General features: G+C 42.5%; 1 protein-coding gene across 2 annotated transcripts in view; it reads right to left on the reverse strand.

Moving 5' to 3' along the window:
- igf1rb (insulin-like growth factor 1b receptor) overlaps positions 1 to 20,340 on the reverse strand; it is a 46,666-nt gene that overhangs the window by 6,296 nt on the left and 20,030 nt on the right. For both annotated transcript variants that reach the window (XM_030414530.1, XM_030414529.1), the window contains exons 3-20: positions 10,355 to 10,658; positions 9,847 to 9,983; positions 9,267 to 9,411; positions 7,891 to 8,099; positions 7,558 to 7,684; positions 7,034 to 7,269; positions 6,450 to 6,617; positions 6,152 to 6,359; positions 4,869 to 5,173; positions 4,525 to 4,658; positions 3,378 to 3,537; positions 3,169 to 3,268; positions 2,814 to 2,884; positions 2,501 to 2,730; positions 2,300 to 2,407; positions 1,390 to 1,552; positions 795 to 924; positions 513 to 647 (exon numbers count right to left, since the gene is read on the reverse strand). In XM_030414530.1, the coding sequence (XP_030270390.1) occupies positions 513 to 647; positions 795 to 924; positions 1,390 to 1,552; positions 2,300 to 2,407; positions 2,501 to 2,730; positions 2,814 to 2,884; positions 3,169 to 3,268; positions 3,378 to 3,537; positions 4,525 to 4,658; positions 4,869 to 5,173; positions 6,152 to 6,359; positions 6,450 to 6,617; positions 7,034 to 7,269; positions 7,558 to 7,684; positions 7,891 to 8,099; positions 9,267 to 9,411; positions 9,847 to 9,983; positions 10,355 to 10,658 (3,070 nt within the window). The remainder of the gene's footprint in view (positions 1 to 512; positions 648 to 794; positions 925 to 1,389; positions 1,553 to 2,299; positions 2,408 to 2,500; positions 2,731 to 2,813; positions 2,885 to 3,168; positions 3,269 to 3,377; positions 3,538 to 4,524; positions 4,659 to 4,868; positions 5,174 to 6,151; positions 6,360 to 6,449; positions 6,618 to 7,033; positions 7,270 to 7,557; positions 7,685 to 7,890; positions 8,100 to 9,266; positions 9,412 to 9,846; positions 9,984 to 10,354; positions 10,659 to 20,340) is intronic.

A 20,340-nucleotide genomic window follows, 5' to 3' on the forward strand; every position in this document is an offset into this window, starting at 1 on the left:
GTCTTTATTGCTGAAGTGTGACAACAGCGAGCAAGATTAAAGTAATAATTTGACATTTTGACTAATTTCTTGCAGAGAGTTGGACAAGAAAATTAATTACATATCGCCACGCTAACTATGTAGCTACACCAAGCAGCTGTAAGTTTAGCTTATCACAGAGAACGGAAAAAGTGTGACAAAGAAGTGTGACCTTTAAAAGAACCCTGTGCCTGCATGTGTGTTCTCCTCACGACTTCATCATCTGATGCTTCCTCAGTGTTTTGTGGTTGGTGGCCAAATATGCCTGCCATGCGCTCATCTCCTTTGATGTAGATTAAAACTCGACTGTTTCATATTAAGAGCACACACTTCCAAACAGAGCAGTGTCATATGGAAATCCTGATTTCTCTGCTGCCGCTTCACCATTTGTGTGAGTAAACAGTGGTCACTTCTGATTTAACTCGCGAGTAGCGAAAAACAGGCAGACAGACAGGAAGCTGATTCGTAGGTAGAAATGTGTGAATGTGTCTTACAGCATGTCGGGACAGCTCTGTGGTTTCTCCAGCAGCCCTCCCTCCATGACGAAGCGGAGCACCTGCTCATTGGACAGACCTTGGTAGGGCTGTTCTGAGAGGGTGGCAATCTCCCACAATACAACCCCGAACGACCTACACAGAGGAGGAAGAGATGGAGGGGGTTCAGTCAGTGTGTCGTTTATTAAACGCTACCACACTTTAAACATATTTGTGGAGGCGGTAAACACATAAAATGAAGCCTCCATGTGTGTTTGCTTGCGTTTGTGTGCGCCTGCTTACCAGACATCAGAGTTGGTGGTGAAGACTCCGTCCTTCAGAGACTCAGGTGACATCCAGCGGACGGGGAGCAAACCCTTTCCACCTTTACGGTAATAATCCGTCTCATAGATGTCTCTGGTCATTCCAAAGTCTACCCACACAGACACACAGACACACACATAATGGAAGGAAATTAAGCATTGGCAAAATCTATAAAAACAGAAAGCATTAGATGAATACAGTTCTGTTTAAAAAAGCTGAACCAAACATTGGGTTTAAATATCTTCAGACTTTTTGTTTTTGTGTGGTTCCACATATTCCACCGGATGGCACTCTTTATTGAGCTTATAGGCCTGGACATACTACTACAGTAACTTTAATCCCTGACAGATCACTCTATAATCTATATTGGTGCTACAGACATTTAAAATGTTAAGTTCAGTTCAGTTCTGGATCCGTGGATGAAAATATGTTGGCAGAAGTACATTGCAGTTGCCCCAAAGGCGGGAAGGTCATCCAGCAACTTAATCATTTGACTTTCCACTTTAGGAGCAGGCTCCTAACTCTCCCCACTCCACAGCTGAACATGGCTTCTGTCACCCTTACAGTCATTTACCTCCTATCTTTACGGTGAAGTCCTCAGCCACCATGCAGTTCCTGGCTGCCAGATCTCTGTGGACGAACTTGTTGGCGTTGAGGTAAGCCATGCCATCTGCGATCTGCCCGGCCATCTGAAGCATCTTCTTTAGAGGGGGGAGCGACAGGCTCGACCACTGCTGCTACAGACGGACAGACGGACAAATGTGAGTGAATGAGTCCTCAGAAGAAGAAAAAGGTCCTTTAGCTGAGCCACAAGTTATGGCTTCCCTTAAATAATTGCCTGCTCTTATTTTGAAATAAAGGCAACATGAGTAGAGAGTTGAAGTCAGGATAATCACTCATCACGTGGCTGAGTATTTATCAGATGATTGCAAATATAAGAGGTAGAACCTGTTGTGAAGCCTCCTAGAATGCACTGTGGCAAGTGATTGATGCGCATGAGTCCGATTTTGTTTTTCTTCCGGCACTGCTATTAATGTCATTTTGTTCTGCATTGCTTATTGTTTACACTCTATAATGTAATATCTTTAAATGTTCTTATGATGCAAGTACAACATGTGTTTTAATGATGCGTTCCAGTCATGATATACAAAGCCTTTTTGTTGTGTTGTACATGAGAACTCTTTATTCTGAAAATGTAATTGTTATAATTACATCAATAGTAAAATCTTAATCTTCTTATCTAAAAGCATCGTACCCTGACGGAAAAAGGGGTCGTTTGTATCTGAAAATGTGTTAGTCTGATGCATCGTGACTAAGATATTCTGTGAGTAAGGACTTCATGCACAGACAACAGCTGCAACTTTTAAGGTTTAATTAAATCCAGACTTGTATCACATCATCAACAATCAAATCAAGCCAACTCAGCTATGTTTGTCTGGAACAGGGACCTGTCGGGCAGGAGTAGGGTAAAAGTCAGCGTGTACCTCTTTAGGTCGGAGGGAGCGCAAGTAGCTCTTCAGGTCTCCACGTGTCATCAGCTCCATGATGACCAGAGTGGGTTGGCCCTGAGAAACCACTCCCAGGAGACGAACCTGCACCCGACGAAGCACAAGCACATCCCCATGAAACACAAACCATCTCAGACCCTTCTTTTGTTTGTATGATCTTAATGTGTGTGTCCATACCACGTGGTGACAGTTGAACTCCTTCATGACGGATGCTTCATTGAGAAACTCTATCCTCTCCCTCATGCTGGCCGTCTCGTTGACGGTCTTGATGGCGACGCGGGTCTCAGGTTCGTCTTTGACCACTCCCTTTGCCAAGCCTTCGTACACCATGCCGAAGGAGCCCTGGCCGAGCTCGCGGCTCAGGGAGATCTTCTCCCGTGCCACCTCCCACTCATCTGGTACATACACTGCACAGATCACATGAGATATTAATAAAGATCCGGCATTACAGCAACAATAAATCGATGCACTACATTTCTCACACGCTCACTTTCTGCAGCGCTGAAGTACTCTGGGTTGACTGAGGCGTACAGGACTCCATTTCCAAGCCGGTCGCTGTTTCTGACAGACACAACAACAAAAGTGTTTACAGGCGCACGAAAATAAAGACGATGCCAAATGCAGTACTGAGGCAATTCTGTTCATACATCTCATGGGGTTGGAGCAATTCAGAACACTGATTTACTATTTTTTAAAAATCAACAGAATTAATTTTGTTCAAGTTGGCTAAGTTACTCTGGTTAGATGGACTAATTCTATATTTCTGCATCTTGTGTTTTTGCTTTGTATAACATACAGAAGTAAAAAGCTGTGCACTTTTATTAACAGTAGACAGAAACACACACCTTTTTCTGTTGAGAATCACCAACATTGAACCCAACAGGCAGATGAGGAGAACAATGACGATGGGAACAAAGATCATAGCGTAGAGGACATTTTCATATCCTGTTGGGTTAAAAAACATTTTTGTCACTTTAATTGTTACATTAAACATCGTTTCTGTGCTGTCGGTGGTGTGGAGTGACAAGGAGCGATGCGGTCTCATGTTTCTTACGTTCAGCCACATAGAGATCCAGAATGTGCGTCCAGGAGCCGTTGCCGGCCAGTGAAGTGGCTCTCACTCTCACGGAGTAGTTTCCTGGGCTGAGGTTGGACAGCCGAACGCCACGCTGGGTCTGATACATCTGAGCAGAGACACATTCGTGCTTCTCCGTCTGGCAGACACATACAGAAAAAACGAAAGCAAAGAGAGAGTCAAAGAGAGCTTTGTCTCATCTTTACAGTGCAATTAACAGTAAAGACAGGATTTACAGAGCTTGACTCACCCTCCTTCATGATAAAAAGAAATAATAAGGTTTACCCTACCATTTCTGAAACAAGACTACTGTTTACAGGGCTCAGCTTTTCTGCATAAAATTTCTTTTTCTTTGAGTTCAAAAGTGTTTCTTTATAATTAACATGTACAATATTAGCATTGCATTTTCAGGCTGAAATATGATGCATCATCCTTGACACCGCTTTGTAAAGGCAAAAGTCAGAGATCAAGGGATTGCTTTGGTACTTTCTCTTTTCCTGTTCTTTGAATGTTACTTCCCTCAAGTATATATTCAAACCAGCAATCTACTTTTGATTACATTTGCCATTCATGCCTTTGTTACAATTACTCTCCTCTAAATGAAAGGATTAAGTGCTCGCTGTGTCTCCTGAAAATCACTGAGATCTCTGAGACTTCAACTTCTCTTCCAACCTCTGCAGGTCACACATACTGTCAGCGAAATGTAGCCAACTGAATTTTACATGTGTAATGTTAATTGATGTTATGATATTGAATAAAATAAATAGATAGTGATTTGAAATTAGTGTGCTTTAGCAAGAAGTAAACTTAACATAATAATGTCAACTTCAACATTAATGTAGTTTTCATAATTGCAATAAAAAAAAAAGAAAGGAAACAATATTACAATGGAAAGTAACTTGAACTAGGTACCTTTTTACTTTCACTTGGGTAGGTTTCTCAAATGGTAATTTTCAGTCATTTCTTATGGAAGTAATTGTCTTTTACCTGAGCTTAATATTACAGTACTCTACCCACAACTACACAGTGCAAATAAACAAACGCTTACAAAGAGTAACATTTATTTGAAATTATTTTTTAGTTCTTGTAAGAAACAGCAGGTTGATGTCTTGATCAGTCATCTCACCTCAGAGGCCAGTTTGAACTTGATCTCATACATGAGGATGAGTCCGTTGGGGTGATGGGGCTCTGGCCAGCGCAGAAACACCCAGTCCTCGTGGCCTTCCCAGGTCACCTGGCCTGGTATGTCATCAGCCTTTTCTGGAGAACCGCAAGCAGAACAGGTTACCATGGTGATCACAGAGGCAACAACCTTAAGTATTGAGTTTATTCTTCAAAATCTTCAGCATCAACATTCTCCAGATACCATCGGCGTTTCAGCAGAAATACACACCAGGATACCCGACACTACAGCGCACATGAAACGTTACCCAACATGTACTGTATTTGTGAACAGGTCACTTCTCTAACCTGCCGGCTTGGTCCTGGAGAAGACGAACTCTGCGGCGCTGCAGCGTTGGACCTGACGATTGCAGGCGTGAATGTCTATGCGGTAGACTGTGAACGGCTGCAGGCCAGTGATCTGCAGCTCACGTTCCGTCACCGACTGCTCCGCAAACTCAAACTCTCTGTCTACTGGCTCCACCTCAGTGGTGCTGCTGTTACCAGCGGCTTGGAGAGGAGGGACAGTGCTGCTGTTGGTGTGCAGTCGGTTGCGGCGCGGGTGCGTGGAGTTGGCTACTCCAAAGAGATCCCTGCGGCGACGATCTGGTGGCCTGGAGAAGAAGAGGAGAGAGTTGGGAATTTGAGTATGGAAACATCAAAATTCGACAAAGAAAATCAAAATACTATCAGTTACTGGGAGTTTATGTTCCTCCCCTAAATGCTAGAAGGGAAATCTGGAAAAAGTTAAATGAAAACACAGCATCAACAACGAGACTGCAGATGTTTTGTGTACAAAAGTTAATGAAGCACAACATATGACTGTCACAAGGAGGTATTGTTTCCACCGTTTGGGTTTCATCTTGATCCCAGAGCTACTGGAAATCCTTCCACACTCAATCTTCAGTCTGAAACTGATCTGGTTGTTTTTTAAACAGCATGGATGAAACTTGGTGGACACATTTTAAATGGACCTAAGAACAGCTGGTGGATTTGGTAGGTATTGAATAGAAGCAGTTACATGTGGTATGCTATACACCACACCCAAGTTGTTCCTCACACATTTGTGCTCAATTTCATGAAATTTGGCTGAATGGGAGACCTCAGTGACCTGTTACATGTTACATTATTTCAGGGTTTTAATGATTTATCTTAAGGTTTCTTTTTTATACATATCCATATATACTTTATGCATGCATGTGTAGAGACAAAGAGAGATAATATGATGCAGATGTCTGAGTTGTGAAGCAGACAGCTGGCTACCTAAATCAAGCAGCAGTCAAAACATAATGTAGAAAGAGTAGACAGAGCTCTTCATGTTGACAGAAATGTATATAGGAATTACCATGAGGAAGAAAGTCTGAACTACCAGCATAACTTTACAATGGCCAAAAATTTAAGTTACGTACTGCTCTGCATTCAATTATCAGAAAAATGACCCTCAGGTATAACAGAAATAATACACACTGACAGCAGCTAAAAAAGTTTCTACTTTTGAGATCATCATCATTTTGTTGTTGAAAAATAAGAAGTTAAATGCTGCCGGTTCACACCTGTGCCTCACAACAACGCAGTGATGAAGAGTCTCTTACCTTGGTGTGAAAATTGAGTTGTGCAGGAAATTTTCAAAGACTTTTCGGTAGGAGGCGTCAGCAGCCTCGGCCTCGAGGTCCTCCACTGATTTAGGACAAGGGCAACAGGGGCCCTTCTCTGGCCCGTCCGTGTCTGGCTTAGTGGGCTTGGTGTCCTCTTCCTGGTCTCCCACACCAATGGCAGCGATCCTTATGGGGATCTTCAGCTCTGTATGAGAAAGTACAGGATGTAAATAATGACAGGTGTGCTCAACTGGCAATAAAGCTGAATTTTTAAGTTGTGTATGTGTGTGTGTACCTTTAGAGCAGTAGTTGTGCTGATACAGCTCTCGGTCTTCAGCCTGTTGCTGCCATCTGACCAGATAGTAAGTCTGGTTTCCATTTGGGGAGACAGGGGGCGACCAACGCACCACCAGCTGAGTGGACGAGTTCGAGTACGCTCGCACATCCTGAGGCATGGAGGGCGCTGAAAGACAGACAAAAAACGTTATAATTCTGATCTTAGAGTAACTCTGTGGCTGCTTGACAGAGTAATCCTGATTTCTAAGACCTTGTAGGAAACGATTCTCCCCCTCAGGCAGGGAAACACAGTCTTGCAGTGCAGATGTGATTCTCAGACATCACGGCACTGCAACGACTTCTCACTGCAGCTGGATTTATTTAAAGCAGTCTCCCATTTCATCTAATTATATTAGAGTTTTTGTAAATCAGTGTTCCTCCATCTCTTTGACCTGCAGCTGTGTTTACTAAAACAGTCTTCCTCTCCATCCCCTTTGGCTCACATCCAGAGAGGCTATCACACTCATCATGAAACAATCGCACATCTATTTGAAAAACAAGAGTTAACAACTGTTGTTATTGCCTGTAAGAGATGATATTTACCTGAGGGGCTGGTGCGGATGTAGACCACCTTGCTCTTTGCACTTGGCTTATGTTTGTCCTCCACCATGAGTGTGATGGCCTTCACAAATATGGCGTACTGCGTCCAGGGCTTCAGGCTGGACAGCAGGACTCCGGGGTCTGAGTCCTTGTCCGGCCTCAGCTCCACATCCACCATATTCCAGCTGTTGGAGCCACAGCCATCCTGTCCCTCGAACTCTGTGATGTTCTGAAAGGGCCTGGAGAGACGACAATTCATACATAAAAAGTTAACTACAATTATGTTCATGTATATTACTGAAGAAATTGACTTCTGAATTCTGCTTTTCTCATGTAATTATAATCGACATTCACCAACTTTATTCTCGAGTTTACATACATTATATTAATGATGTACACAAACAAAAAACAGCATTAGAAAGCACAAAGTGTGTTTCCATGCATGTTTTTATGCACTTTTTTAAAAATCTGTGCCTAAGTCAAAATATGCTGGTATTTTGTCTGACATGCATATCTGAAAAACTTACGCCTCCTTGTAGTAGACGATAAAGCTGATGAGGTCTCTGTAGTCTGGAGGACGGTAGCGCTGCCAGGTCAGTTTGATCCGTGTACTGCTGGTGCTGTTAGACTTAAACTGTAGGATAGTACTTTCACCTGGAGACAGGAATGAGGGCACGAGAGACAATCAAAATATTTATGTTAAAATGTACAGGAATTAGTCTAGTTGAAGGACTAGTGTAGTTAATATCAACACGTGGTGAAGAACAACACGAGACACAAACTGTAAAATGGAGTAACTCCTGCACATGCACTGGACATAGCATTTTGAATATTTGTGGCTTTCAGACTGTGACCCTTACAGCTGACTCGGTCGCCATTGTTTCGGAAATCGCTCTCATCAAAGCGGCCCTGGACACCAGTCTTCTCCCACATTTTACGGATCTCGGACATGCAGAGCTTGGGATTGGCTCTGAAGAACAGCTTCCCTGCCTTGATAGTGAGGTTGTGCTGCTTCCAGTCCCAGAGATACTGGAGCTGCTGGTTGTCATATGCCGAGAAGGCGTACATACTGGAGGGAAGAAAGAAGAGAGGATGAATGAGTGAGACGACAATATGCTTCTTGATTCTGCTTTTACTGTAATGTTTACTGTGGTGTTATTGTGTGCATTGTGAGATGCTATCCTGAAGGCCATCATGGATAACGGCTTCCTTTCAGTGTATACCAAGAGGAGTCAAAGGTTTATAGAAGTGACTCCTATAAAGCTTTTCTGGAAGAGAGAGCAATGCTAATTGTACATAAGCTAGCAGCAGGACACTTTACTCTTCGCGGATCTCCATGTTTATCTGGTGGTTTAATGACCCAGTTAAACCCAGTTAGACAATAGGGGAACAGGTTCACACAGTGGGTTGGAAATTTACATGGGAACCGGGTCTCGTTTTCCCTTTTCTGGAGAAGAGGAGATATAGTTTTTATGAGTCACTGGGTAACACCCAGACGTTCAGGAATGACTGCGATGTAGGCCTTGGGACAGTAATTCCTGTGAACTCAAGGAAAAACAGACGGAGGAGGGAGTGAAGGCCTCTCCATGACCCTGACAGAACCTTTCCTTGGACTCTTGGAAGTTATGCTGCATTCAAGGTATCAAAAAAACAAAAAAACAGAGGGACATCTGCTGTTAGCCTCAGTCATTATATTTCCTTTTCCAGTAAAATATAAAAAAAAAAAAATAACAAAACAAAAAACATTAGTTTCTGTTTTTTCCGTTATTATCAGTCACGACAGTTACCAACTCAAAACATGGAAGTCTGTCCTACATAAAATACTTACCTTCCCAGTCAAAACAACCTTCCTTTTTCTCTCCAACCTGCCAACATTTCAGCAATGACCTCGACTAAGCACATTAAAAACACCAACTCTGCTAAATTACCCTGCTTGAGTACGACGTCTCTCACAGCAGCAGGAGAAACGAGGATTAAAAGACCCAGTGTCGCAACAACACAGACTTCCCTCCAAGTCAATATTCAGTCAGGTCTATTGACTAAAGTGAGTACTACTCACTACAATAAATTACTATTCGAGAGAATTCTCAATAGTAAAAGATACCTAAAGAGAAACACAGGAGTAGAACTGAACTCAGAGTGTGTTCATACTGTGAAGCTCCAACTGTTTTTGAGCTGTTTTTTGTGTGTGCACCTGCAGTTAAATGTTTTATGTGTTTTGTGTGTGTGGTCCTACTCGTCCAGGAGGTCTTCTCCATCTATGTATCTGAGGCTGCGGAGGAAGGCCAGGGAGCTCAGAGTGTGGGAATGTCTGATCCGCACATAACCGGTCACCCTCTGGATCAAACCTGTGAAACTCTCCAGCTCTGCCACCATGTTGTCTAAACACACACAAACATACGTCATTGTTATTTATAATATTATCATCAATCTAGTTATTCTTATTCATTTAATGCACTTTTTCACTTAAATACTTTAATTGAATTCCAAGTCGTGCTATCATACCATCTTTAACTTGTGGAACTAGTTTTTACATCTTTGTTTTTGGATGTGTTGCACCAAAAACAGTTCTATCGTCATGACATCACTTCTGCTTTGTAGGGCGTTAATGTGAGCAGAACTTTTCAGTGAGGTTCCAGGTCCATAGGTGCTGTCAAGAACCAGTTGAGTGGGAAATCTGGGTCAAATGCCTTGTTGGGCTTCTGGTGTAATCTGTAGTTACTAAAATACCTCCTCAAATGTCTGCAGAGCACTGGCAGCAGAGATAGTGTAGACGTGTTTACTGTAGTGTTACCGTGGTACACTGCAGTACTTACGGCCTCTGCGGATGTTGATGTGCAGGTTCCCTTTGATAACAGTGCAGCCTTCAAGAGACTGAGCGGCATCCATGGAGTCGATGACCTTCCCGTCGCACACTTTATCACACAGACCATCACAGGCTGTACAGAGCATGCTGGAGACAGGCAGAGACAGGAGTCATGTCATTTTATTGACGTATATTGATACTCAGAACTCTTGCTGCTCTCCCCTGACCTTTAATCTTTTATTTCAGGCCTTGAAAAAGTTAACGCCAGTGTCTGACAGTACCAGTTAAGACCGAAGAGAGTGAAGACGTGATTAAGCTAGAAACAAATTATTATGACTTAAAATTAAGTCCTGCCCTTTTCTGTTGTTGTAGTATTCTTAGTTTTTGCCCTGATGATTTGTTGAATGGAATGGAAACTTAAGCAGGGTGTGGAACTGGTACCAAGGTCAGGCCGACAATAAGAGAACCTCCACCCAGTGGCTCCATTTCCGCCTGCATCAGGGTGATTTGCGACTCACCTGTTGGGTGCAGTGCGCATATACCCAGACGGGCATTCAGACATGCACTCTCCTCCGTGGATGACGAAGCTGTCAAAGTCGGGAAGGTGGACTTTGGAGCAGAGCTTGGCGCTGATGCAGCGCCAGCCCTCAAACTTGTAGGTGCCGGGAGGGCATTCAGCCACACAGCGTCCTTGGTGGAAGTAATGCACACAGGCCGCACATGCTGTGTCACTAGCAGGGACTGTGCAGCTGCCCAGACACTGAGGGTGGCAGCACTCGCCGTCCGCTGTGCAAGCTTGCCGCACACACTTCTCTGGACACTCTGGTGGGAAGAGAGAGAGGTGAAGAATTATACAAATGCAGATGATTAAAAAAAATATTTTGCTCTTTATCCCAGTCCGATTCAAAGCAATCTGATAGCTGAAGTGCTTCATTAAGGAAATCTACTCCACACCCTAGCTTTACTTAAAAGGAATACCTCAACAATTTGCTTTTTGTGCTGATAGTGAGATGGTAAGATTGATACCACTTTCATGTCTGCTGGGTTAAGAGGAATGTCACTTCTAAAAGTCACCAATAAGCATGTTTAATCTTATTTCTTGTGTACAGATTAAATGTGTAATTTGTAAGAAATGGCTGGAATTCAAAGGTTGCTCACTGCAGCTCGATGTTCTGCTCTTTGCTTTGGCTGTAGCAAATAGCTGCCATTAACAAGTAGCTCAGATAGCCGTGGAGCTAAGTGGCCCTATCAGGTGATGGTACTCTGACTCACTGCAACTTCGTATCGCTGAGGGAGATTTGGCATAACGTCACACTGTCAATTTATTCAACGTTTTAAACATAAAATCTAGCGATATCATAAAAATTGTCACCTTAAACAAACAAGATAAACGGCATTAATTATCTAAAAAGAAAGTCAAGAAACTTGCACAAAATGTTCTAACAACCCTTTGTCCTGTGTTGTTTTGCTTCTTATATACAGAAGTGTCTGCCAAGATCTGGGACTCTCATCTATAGAATAAACAACATAGTTTAGTTTTTTGTGGTACATCTGCATGTCAAATATCACCAATTAGCATTAGAATGCAGTTCTAGTGAGATTACTAGAACTGCATTACAGTGAAATGTGGTCTTAGCTGGTATACGTATATCATGTTGGATTACCACATAAAACCTCTGGAACTGGATCAGACACTGACTAAAGGCCCTGATTGGCCAAGACCTGATTTAGCACTTCAGCTCAAGGCATCGCAAGACAACACCTGCCTGAATGTCGCCGTTCTCACGACACTAAATCCACATCTACCACCAACAAACAGATTTCCCCTCACAGTAAAGGGACATTTCCGTACTCCCCTACTTCTAAAGAATGCACACAACCAGTCCGTCAGCCTGAATTAGCCTCTGGCTAGACACTTTTGGATACAATCCTGTACAAATGATTTGCATTTCGTGGCGGTCGACTGACATCACACATGCAGACGCACACACCAATACACAAATGATCTCTCTGATGTCAGATAAGAGCTTGTGAAAGACTGAAAACGGGCAAGAGGAGAGCATTCAGGCTACAATTCTGTATGCATGTTACTATAGTTTAAAACAACCGACTACCAAAACCATATCCAATAAACAACCTGTCACAGCTTTTGTCTACCACGGTTGTTTGCTGGGTGGACTGGTGTGGAGCCCAGCAGCACTCATGCCAGATCCACTTTCACGAAAGCCTCTACACTCCGGGTTTTCCACCGAGCACTGCTCCAAATAACTCCTGCAGTTGCTGTGGTGTCCCTCTAAATAAGAGGATATTGTAACTGATGACAGGGAAAACTGATTGAGGAGCTCGGGCAGGAAAACACTGGACCAACCTGCCGACCACTACAGCAGTGGAGTTCAAATCGAGCATCAAAGAAGCTCATTTCACTGGTTTACACACACCTTCATAATCACCATCAACTTAAGCATCAACTTTTAACCCGGCTTCACTGACAGTGCCTCAGTGGTTTAACATGACAGTACAAACAGAGACAGAAACTCTCCAGAGAGAACTGTTGTAGACCTTCAAAGCAGTGAGGTCTGCCGCAGACACAAACACTAATTGCTATGGCAACAGTTTAAATCCCTGCTTGAAATTATTTGTGTGTGTACGCTGATGCTCACCAGCATGTGTCCTGTAAGACATAAACAAAAAGGACTGGGACGTCTGAACCCGAAACAACTAGATGAACAGAAAAACTATAATTTTGATTATGTCATCCACCAGGTTAGCCAGGGGCTGTGTTTAGACAGAAACTAAACAAAGTGAAGTTATGGGAAAATCATGTGTTGTTTATAGGATGCTGAGTGATTAAACGCTGACACACGCTTCAACATGTTGCGTTCACCGCTTCTGTCAACTAAACTGAAGAGAGCAGGCCAGAGGATATACCTACTGCTACTCATTTAACTCATATGCCGATGCTTTATCCATCATGACTGCAGAATCAGTGGTTTTTTTTCCAAGATATCTGGAACTTGGACTTGTTTTATTACTGTGCTCTGGTCCTGAAAGAGCCGGATGCTGACTGTAAGGCTCCAGAAACCAGATGTCAAATTGGAATAGGAAGTCATTCCCGGGGCCTGAAACACAACAGAGAGGTTCCAACCATCTGCTTGATCTTTTACTTTTTTAACTCAGCTCTTCAAGAAAGTGTGCTTTTGGGAAAAGTGGCTGCCATCAAAAGCACAGTGAAATTCTGTCTCTACATGACATTTTACGCAGACATTCATCAGGACCCTTTGGTTTGCAACCAGAGGCGGAACACATTATTCATACAATAATGAGCAACCAATGCAGAGATAACAAGATAACTGCTGCATCCAAAAATCACATGATGTACATGGCTTTCCAAATATGTGTAATACCGTTCAATATACGTTTGTGTGACTTAACAGTAGTATGTATCTTTTGGGACGTACTGCTCAGTGTGTGCCACAGCACTTCCTGAGATCCTCCTTGCCAATAGGAGATGCATAACCTTGTCAACCCCTTCAAGGGATGGACCAATTTGGACAATGAAAACTATATTACGCCTAGCAAATTACAATACAAACATACAAACGTTTCTGGTTTCACAGTACATTTTTGTGTTTTTCATCACACTGAACTACTCAGTTGTTCATGCTACTTTAGAACAAATACAGGCTTCCAATAATAACCAAATACCAAGTTGCTTGATTGGTGAAACTAATTCAGCACACCTGCTCTGGACACAATATTTATGTGTTGCCAGGCGATTTAAACAGTCAGTTATTTGTCCATTTTCGAAAGTCATTTCCTCTTGAGTGACATCTGAATACAGGATGTGGGAGACCTCTACTGTCCCTCCCATATGACAAAAATCATCATCATCAGGCAGTGCCCATTAGATGACCTTCCAGCCGCCTCCTGACTGACACAGAAGCCAATCAGAACCTCCAGACTATGTGGTCCCACCAACCATTCAGCAGTCTGTTTGTGCTCAGCAGGAGGGAACCAGTGCTGCATTTCTCTGGCACAGAATGTTCTTTCTCTGCTCCGAGGCCCCGCCACCCCCTGACTCCAGCTCGCCCTCTGACCTCTGCAATGGAGTGATGGGAGCTGCGTCGGAAAGGTGTAATTTTGCAATGTGATAGTGCACTGCTTCGGGCTTGAAGAGAGAGGAAGGAGATAATCTGTGCCTGAAGTTTGGCTCAGGCTGAAGCTGTTAGTCTGCGGCCTCATAAACACAACTCGCTCACTGACCAGTGTGGGTTATACAGTGGTGGAGGGGTCGACGAGTGCATACAGTGTACATCAGCATTCCACTGGACATCTGCAACATAATAGATCCCAGCTTTTACCCTCCTTACTGCACGTCCAGAGACAGGTTGATGCAGAACTGCAGCACGAGGGGAGGAGAAGGAGAAGGAAGAGGAGTACACATTTGGCTGAGGGAAAAGGAGAGGTGTGGGAGAAGAGGATACTAAGAAGGAAGGGGTTTAAAGACACAGATAAGGGGTTGGTGGAGGAGGAGGAAACTAAAGAACAGCCTTTAACATATCACGTATATCTGAAAGCAACACACACACAGACATAAACTAACTGGCAGGGCTGCCAGAGGGGGGAGCCAGACAACACAAACATACATCTAAATGTGTAGCATGAAATGATGACTTAAAACTTAAAAATGAATAGATTCCAGGTAAGTTTTGGAGAGATAAGAAGAAACGTTTTTCATTGATTTCTAAGTTGATTCAAGAAGCTTTATTTGCACTGGACATTACATTTTATTTCCTAAAACAACATCAAGTAAGAGGACTTACTTTTTATGTTCAGTCTGAAAGGGGGTATTAAAAAATTAAGGAGTGGGTTGTAGAAAGTTACTTTGAACAGTCATGGTGTTGCTAGTGTCTACGTAAAACAATTCACGTCTTCCATTCTGTCTAGCAGCAGTATAAAGATCACTGCTGTGGGTCAAACAGCCGATACAAGGCTTCCAGGGAAACAGAAATATCAGCCCAGCAGGAAGGTAGGCTGGGAAACCCACACTAGTCACAGGCAAACGGCAGGAAATAAATGGGGGATTACATCTGAACCAATGCATTATGGTGGCTTTGTCGAATCACATCGCAACTTCAGGGTCCTATATGAGCAACAAAAGTGGCACATAGACTGATTCCTTCTCTCTCTCTCTCTCTCGCTCGATTGGCTGATCAACTAAGAGTAAAATGCCTTTCTGATTGTTAATCCTTATTTTCAGCTCGCATCCTCAGTTTGATGGGAAAGACAGGCAAAGACTGATGACAGCAGAGTTGAGTCAATCCAACAGCACCTACCAGAAATCCACCAGTTAATTCTTCAGAAGTGAAGGTTCAACCCTCAAGTTATTATCTTAAATTCTTTATCAAAATGTCAAAATAGTAGTACTTTTGAATCATTCCATTATTTTGCATGGTCAAGAATGTAAACAGAAAAAACTGAATCATAATGATCAGAGTAGGTGAGGGAGGAAGTGATGAAGGATTTGTTCAGATGATATAAAAACAATATATAGAAAAAGAACGCCCTTGTTTCTGTTTCACTGTTGTGGTTTAACAGGAGACAGAACTCTGTGGGCTTTATAAATAACTTGACTACATTAGGAAGTGAGGTGGAAATGGCTATAGTCAATATTTGGATTGTGATGCTTTTTTTCTATTAATTGTGTTGCTCTGGTGACAAAGCGTGCCAGGAACAGGCCCCCCAGGCTCCTTGGACTTCCTGTATGCTTTGGTCTTGTAATTATCAGTCCTATCATAGCAGGACTGTAGCATTATGCCTAAAACAACAATGTAACACATTCACTTTTCACTATATATCAAAAATCTAAAAAATAATCACAGGATTTGTTCTATATCAAATGTTTCAATAATATCAGAAGTCCAGAATTGTTTGATTTGTGATTGTGAAACCCTAAAATCCTTGTATACAACCTCGTATATACATTTGTGATGGATCATTGTGTGCCAGCAACATGGAAACAAACAGTGAACGTCAAAACCATTAGATATCCACCAGCTTGTTCAACTGTTTTTTTGTTTTGTTTGCTGATTCTCCCACTCATCCTCCAGATGTAACCTAATGTTAAAGAGTTCTATTCCAAATAGTTCATGTTGAAAATGAATAAACTAAACATTCACCACTACCAGAATATTCCTCTCAAAACATGTCTGTTACAACTGACCAGCAGACAAGAGGATATTGATCTGCACCATTTCATTCATCAACATTCAGCCTCATCCACTGCATGTGCACTACAGCTTTCATTCTCAGCCTGAACTTGAATGGTTGATTTAGGATGTTTCGACCTGAAATTTCTCTGTATTTTCCCAGAGGATTAATCAGGTGGGATTTAATTTTGTTTTTCCATTTCCCTAAAACAGAACATGCAAGCTTTTGTTTCCAAGTTTACATCAGCTACCTTGCCCATACGACCAATCACAACACTTTCTTTTACACTTGTGCAAATACAGAAACTATTAACACAAACAGAACTTATCATATTGACCTCAACACGACATAAGATGAGGTGGAAACTTTGGAGGAGGAGTTAACTTCTTCTCCAGTTAACAATAATAAATAATGATAATGGATTGGATTTGTATGGCGCTTTTCAAGACACCCAAAGCGCCTGACAGGGTCCCAGGACCCATTCATTCACACACAGTCACACTGGTGGTGGTGAACTACGATAGCAGCCACAGCTGCCCTGGGGCAGACTGACGGAAGCGTGGCTGCCATTCAGCGCCTACGGGCCCTCTGACCACCACCTCAAACATACAGCAGTCATACACATTCACACGAGGCAAGCTGGGTGAAGTGTCTTGCCCAAGGACACAAGACCATGTCCCAATTGGCCGGGCGGGGATCGAACCGCCGACCCTCCGAACATAGGCCGACCTGCTCTACCACCTGAGCCACGGTCGCCCCCCCCGTTAGTGCTATGCATTAATGTAAAAAGAAAAAAAAAAGTCACATTGCAATTGTATTTACGAATATTCAATTGTGTTTTGATTTGCCATGTTTGGGATCGGTCATTTTTATACCACAATTTAAATTTTCACTTTAAAACAATTAAAATCATAATGATATGACATGTGTTGGGTTTGTTACAAACAAATGTTTTCTCACATCTCGAGGACAAGATTTGTAGGCCACGTAATCTCTGCAGCACCACAGCACTTCTTCATATTCTGGATTTGGATATTGCAAATGGCCATATTGGAGTTCCACATATACTGTATTCTTTCTTTGATTGTGCAGCCCTAAATTGCCAGTAGGTGTGAACGTGAGTGTGGATAGTTTTCACTCTGTGATTGACTGGTGACCTGACCAAATGTACCACCTGTAGCCCAATGTCAAACCGGCTATTTCCAAACTCCACCGAGCCCAAATGTGCTCAAGCACTCAAGTAGAATAGACGATAGAAACAGTACCAGTGTAATCTTTTCACACTGAACAAGAACTTGATGATGGACACAAAACACAACAATATTGCTGTGTTTCCACTCTCATACAAAGCATCTTCTGTTGGAGGCAGCGAGCCAGTCAGTGTTTAGGTTCAGTCAGTGAATCAGTCATTCAGAAAACAGTCAGTCAGTCAGTCAGTCAGTGTGCGTGTGTGTGCGTCTACAGGCTGATTTACGTCAGTACAACAAGGATCTCCATTCACTCAGTCCATTCACAGCTCTACATGGATGACCAGTACTGTCCTGTTCTGCCTCCCAGCAGCTACCAGCAAGTCAGTTCAACTGGTGAGACATTAGACAACCACAGACATGACAACCTGCAGGTCAGTTCAGGCTGAGAAACCGGCTGCTTGCAAAGAGCTTTAAGGAAAGGAGACAATGATGAATTGTGTGCACATCATCTACCCTACCAGCCATGTTTGTGTCTGGGCTGCCAAAATCTATGAACAATCAAAATCGCTACATTCAGACACAAAAACAAAGTGGACCGCAGTTACAGGAATTTCTGTGAGTTATGCAATTTTGTCGAGCCCTTTCGGGAATATTCTCACAATGCTGATTGACAAAATGCACACTGTTTTTCATCGCATTTGGAAGAATTTGGGGGAAATTTGCTTAAAATCTTTGCACCATTTGGATGGAAACAATGACTGGAAAAAGGACAGAGGGGCAACAGTTTTCATTGGCTGGTGCAAAGTGATTTTTTTTTTGGATCCCAATTCGATGACTCATAGAAAACAGCTTCACTTGTCTCAATGAAATTAATAAATTAATCATGTACAAAAGGCTTTTCTCATTCAGAAAAGACTTTGCTACACTTTTAAGTGGAATCAGATGTTCAGTTTATTTTAACACTGAGTACAGGAACTGTTTCTGTTAAGCACCAGCTGTATTGCACAGGTGAAGAGCTGTAGATGGCATAGTGTTGCGGACAGGGAAATTAAAAGTAATGCTGGAGTAATGCTCCTCCTCCTCCTTTGCTCCTCCTTGTGTGAGGAGAGGTCCCACAGGAGATGTGTGGTCTGAAGCTTCCTGTTGATAATTACAGTCTGCTCAAAGGGAAAAACACTAACAGAGGTGAAGCACTCTGAGAACATCATTCCTGTATGTGATGAAAAGCTGGACATGCGTTGATCACTTTTGGGCTCACTCGAGGGGATTCACAGGGGGCTGTGAAGACACTTCATTACATTTTAGGGAGACAGACTATAGATCCTGAGACTGTGGATGTCCCTGCTGAGTAATGTGACAGCATAAATGCAGGTCAATACCTGTAGTATTGTGTAGTACAACCGGGAATGAGTAGCCCGAGGGTATTTCTGCAGTTGTGTGGATTGCATGGAAAGCTTGACATTAACAGCAGTGAATGAAGGAGTATTTAAGTTTATCTGTCAGGGCTGTCAGTGTATGCGGCATATAGCTGACAACAAACAGCTTGGAACCTCTGCTTCAGCGAAAGTTGGAAGAAACAGAACAGTTGTTTAACTTTACTGTCACAAAGCACCTAAGAAAGCCTGTCAGCACAAGGTTTTGGTGATGGAAAATCAATAAAGACAGCTAATGATGCACAAGTGGTGTGGATTTTGGCAAGACATCTGCAAGGGTCTCAATTGGTCTGGGCATGTTGCTACAGCACAAACAGGTACAAACAACCAGTGAATAAACCTACTAAACTAAAGTGTAATTTACTCAAGCAAAAACTGTATGCTATCTTGCAAAAAATACAATCCTTTCCATTATTCATTTTTGAATGTCTAACCTAAAAAAAAAAGTCCTCTGGGTTGGGAGAGGAAGTCAGAGAGCTTAACATGTGCATCTCACACAGTTGTGCATGATTGAAGACAACACACCAAAGTATTTTATAAAATGCAAAACACTACTCTGGTTTGGTGACCATGCCAAGTTTAAACTTATAGTAAATAAATAAATGTGCTTTTTGCCAGCAACCAGCAACCTTTCTACATGCAACTTTAACACCTACTCTTTGACCTTGCTTTCTATTGTATCTCCTCATCCAGGAATGAAAAAAAAAACAGGCTTATCAGACATTCAGCAACACAGTTGCAAATAATTACCTCATAGTCAAAGCATATGAAGCAACATCAGAAAAATATTCTGTTTAAGCTAGTCTAAACAGAGCCAACAGTTAACCTTGTGGAACTTGTTGGGACAAACATCTGTCAGATCAGCTGACACCACAGGATAACTACAGACAAAAGGAATCCCTGGCATCCCTACGCTGACCGACCTGGAAAAGACAAGACAAATCAAATACTTGGTCCCTGGTGCCTCCACACACAGAGGCCAGACAATAACAGGGTGGATGAGGTTTACAAGGAGCTATCACACAGGCTGTTTCCTGCTACTTATGGCTGCATGATACATTAAGATTAGGACAGATATCACATATGGCTTCAGATTCAGAAGGACAAAGAATGGAACAGAATCATCAACGGCTACAATAACAGAATGTCACTTCTGGGGGTTTTGTCCATTTTCAGTAAATACAGATAATGACGTTTGTCATCAATTATAATTCTAACATACTTAATTCATCACCTGGACACAGGTTGATTTAACCCACATCAGTCGGCTGTGATTTCTGAGTGCTGATTTAAATCAGTTGGTACATTTAGCTTTGGAAAGATTCAAAATATGTGACATGTAAATGTTGATGGTTCCTTTAATGTAGTAATTTTGACTCCATCACACACTCACTCACACACAGCATCACAAGGAGTTGTCTACATTCCTGAATCTTTGTGTTTGTGTGTTTACTTGGCACAAGGAAGACAGAAATATCCATGGAATTTCATGGAATGGATGAAGGAGGCGGAGTAGACGATTACCATACACTTTGAGACGGTCCTAATGACCTACAGTACCTCTCTAGCAGCCTTACATGCCGGGCAGTTTACCACAACAAGGTCTCAAGGCCTCAATGTTTTGCATATTTAATCAATTTTACTTTGACTGGCAGAGATTCTAGCCTTCTT

Source organism: Sparus aurata, chromosome 4 (genome assembly GCF_900880675.1).
Source record: "Sparus aurata chromosome 4, fSpaAur1.1, whole genome shotgun sequence".
NCBI classification, from domain to species: domain Eukaryota; kingdom Metazoa; phylum Chordata; class Actinopteri; order Spariformes; family Sparidae; genus Sparus; species Sparus aurata.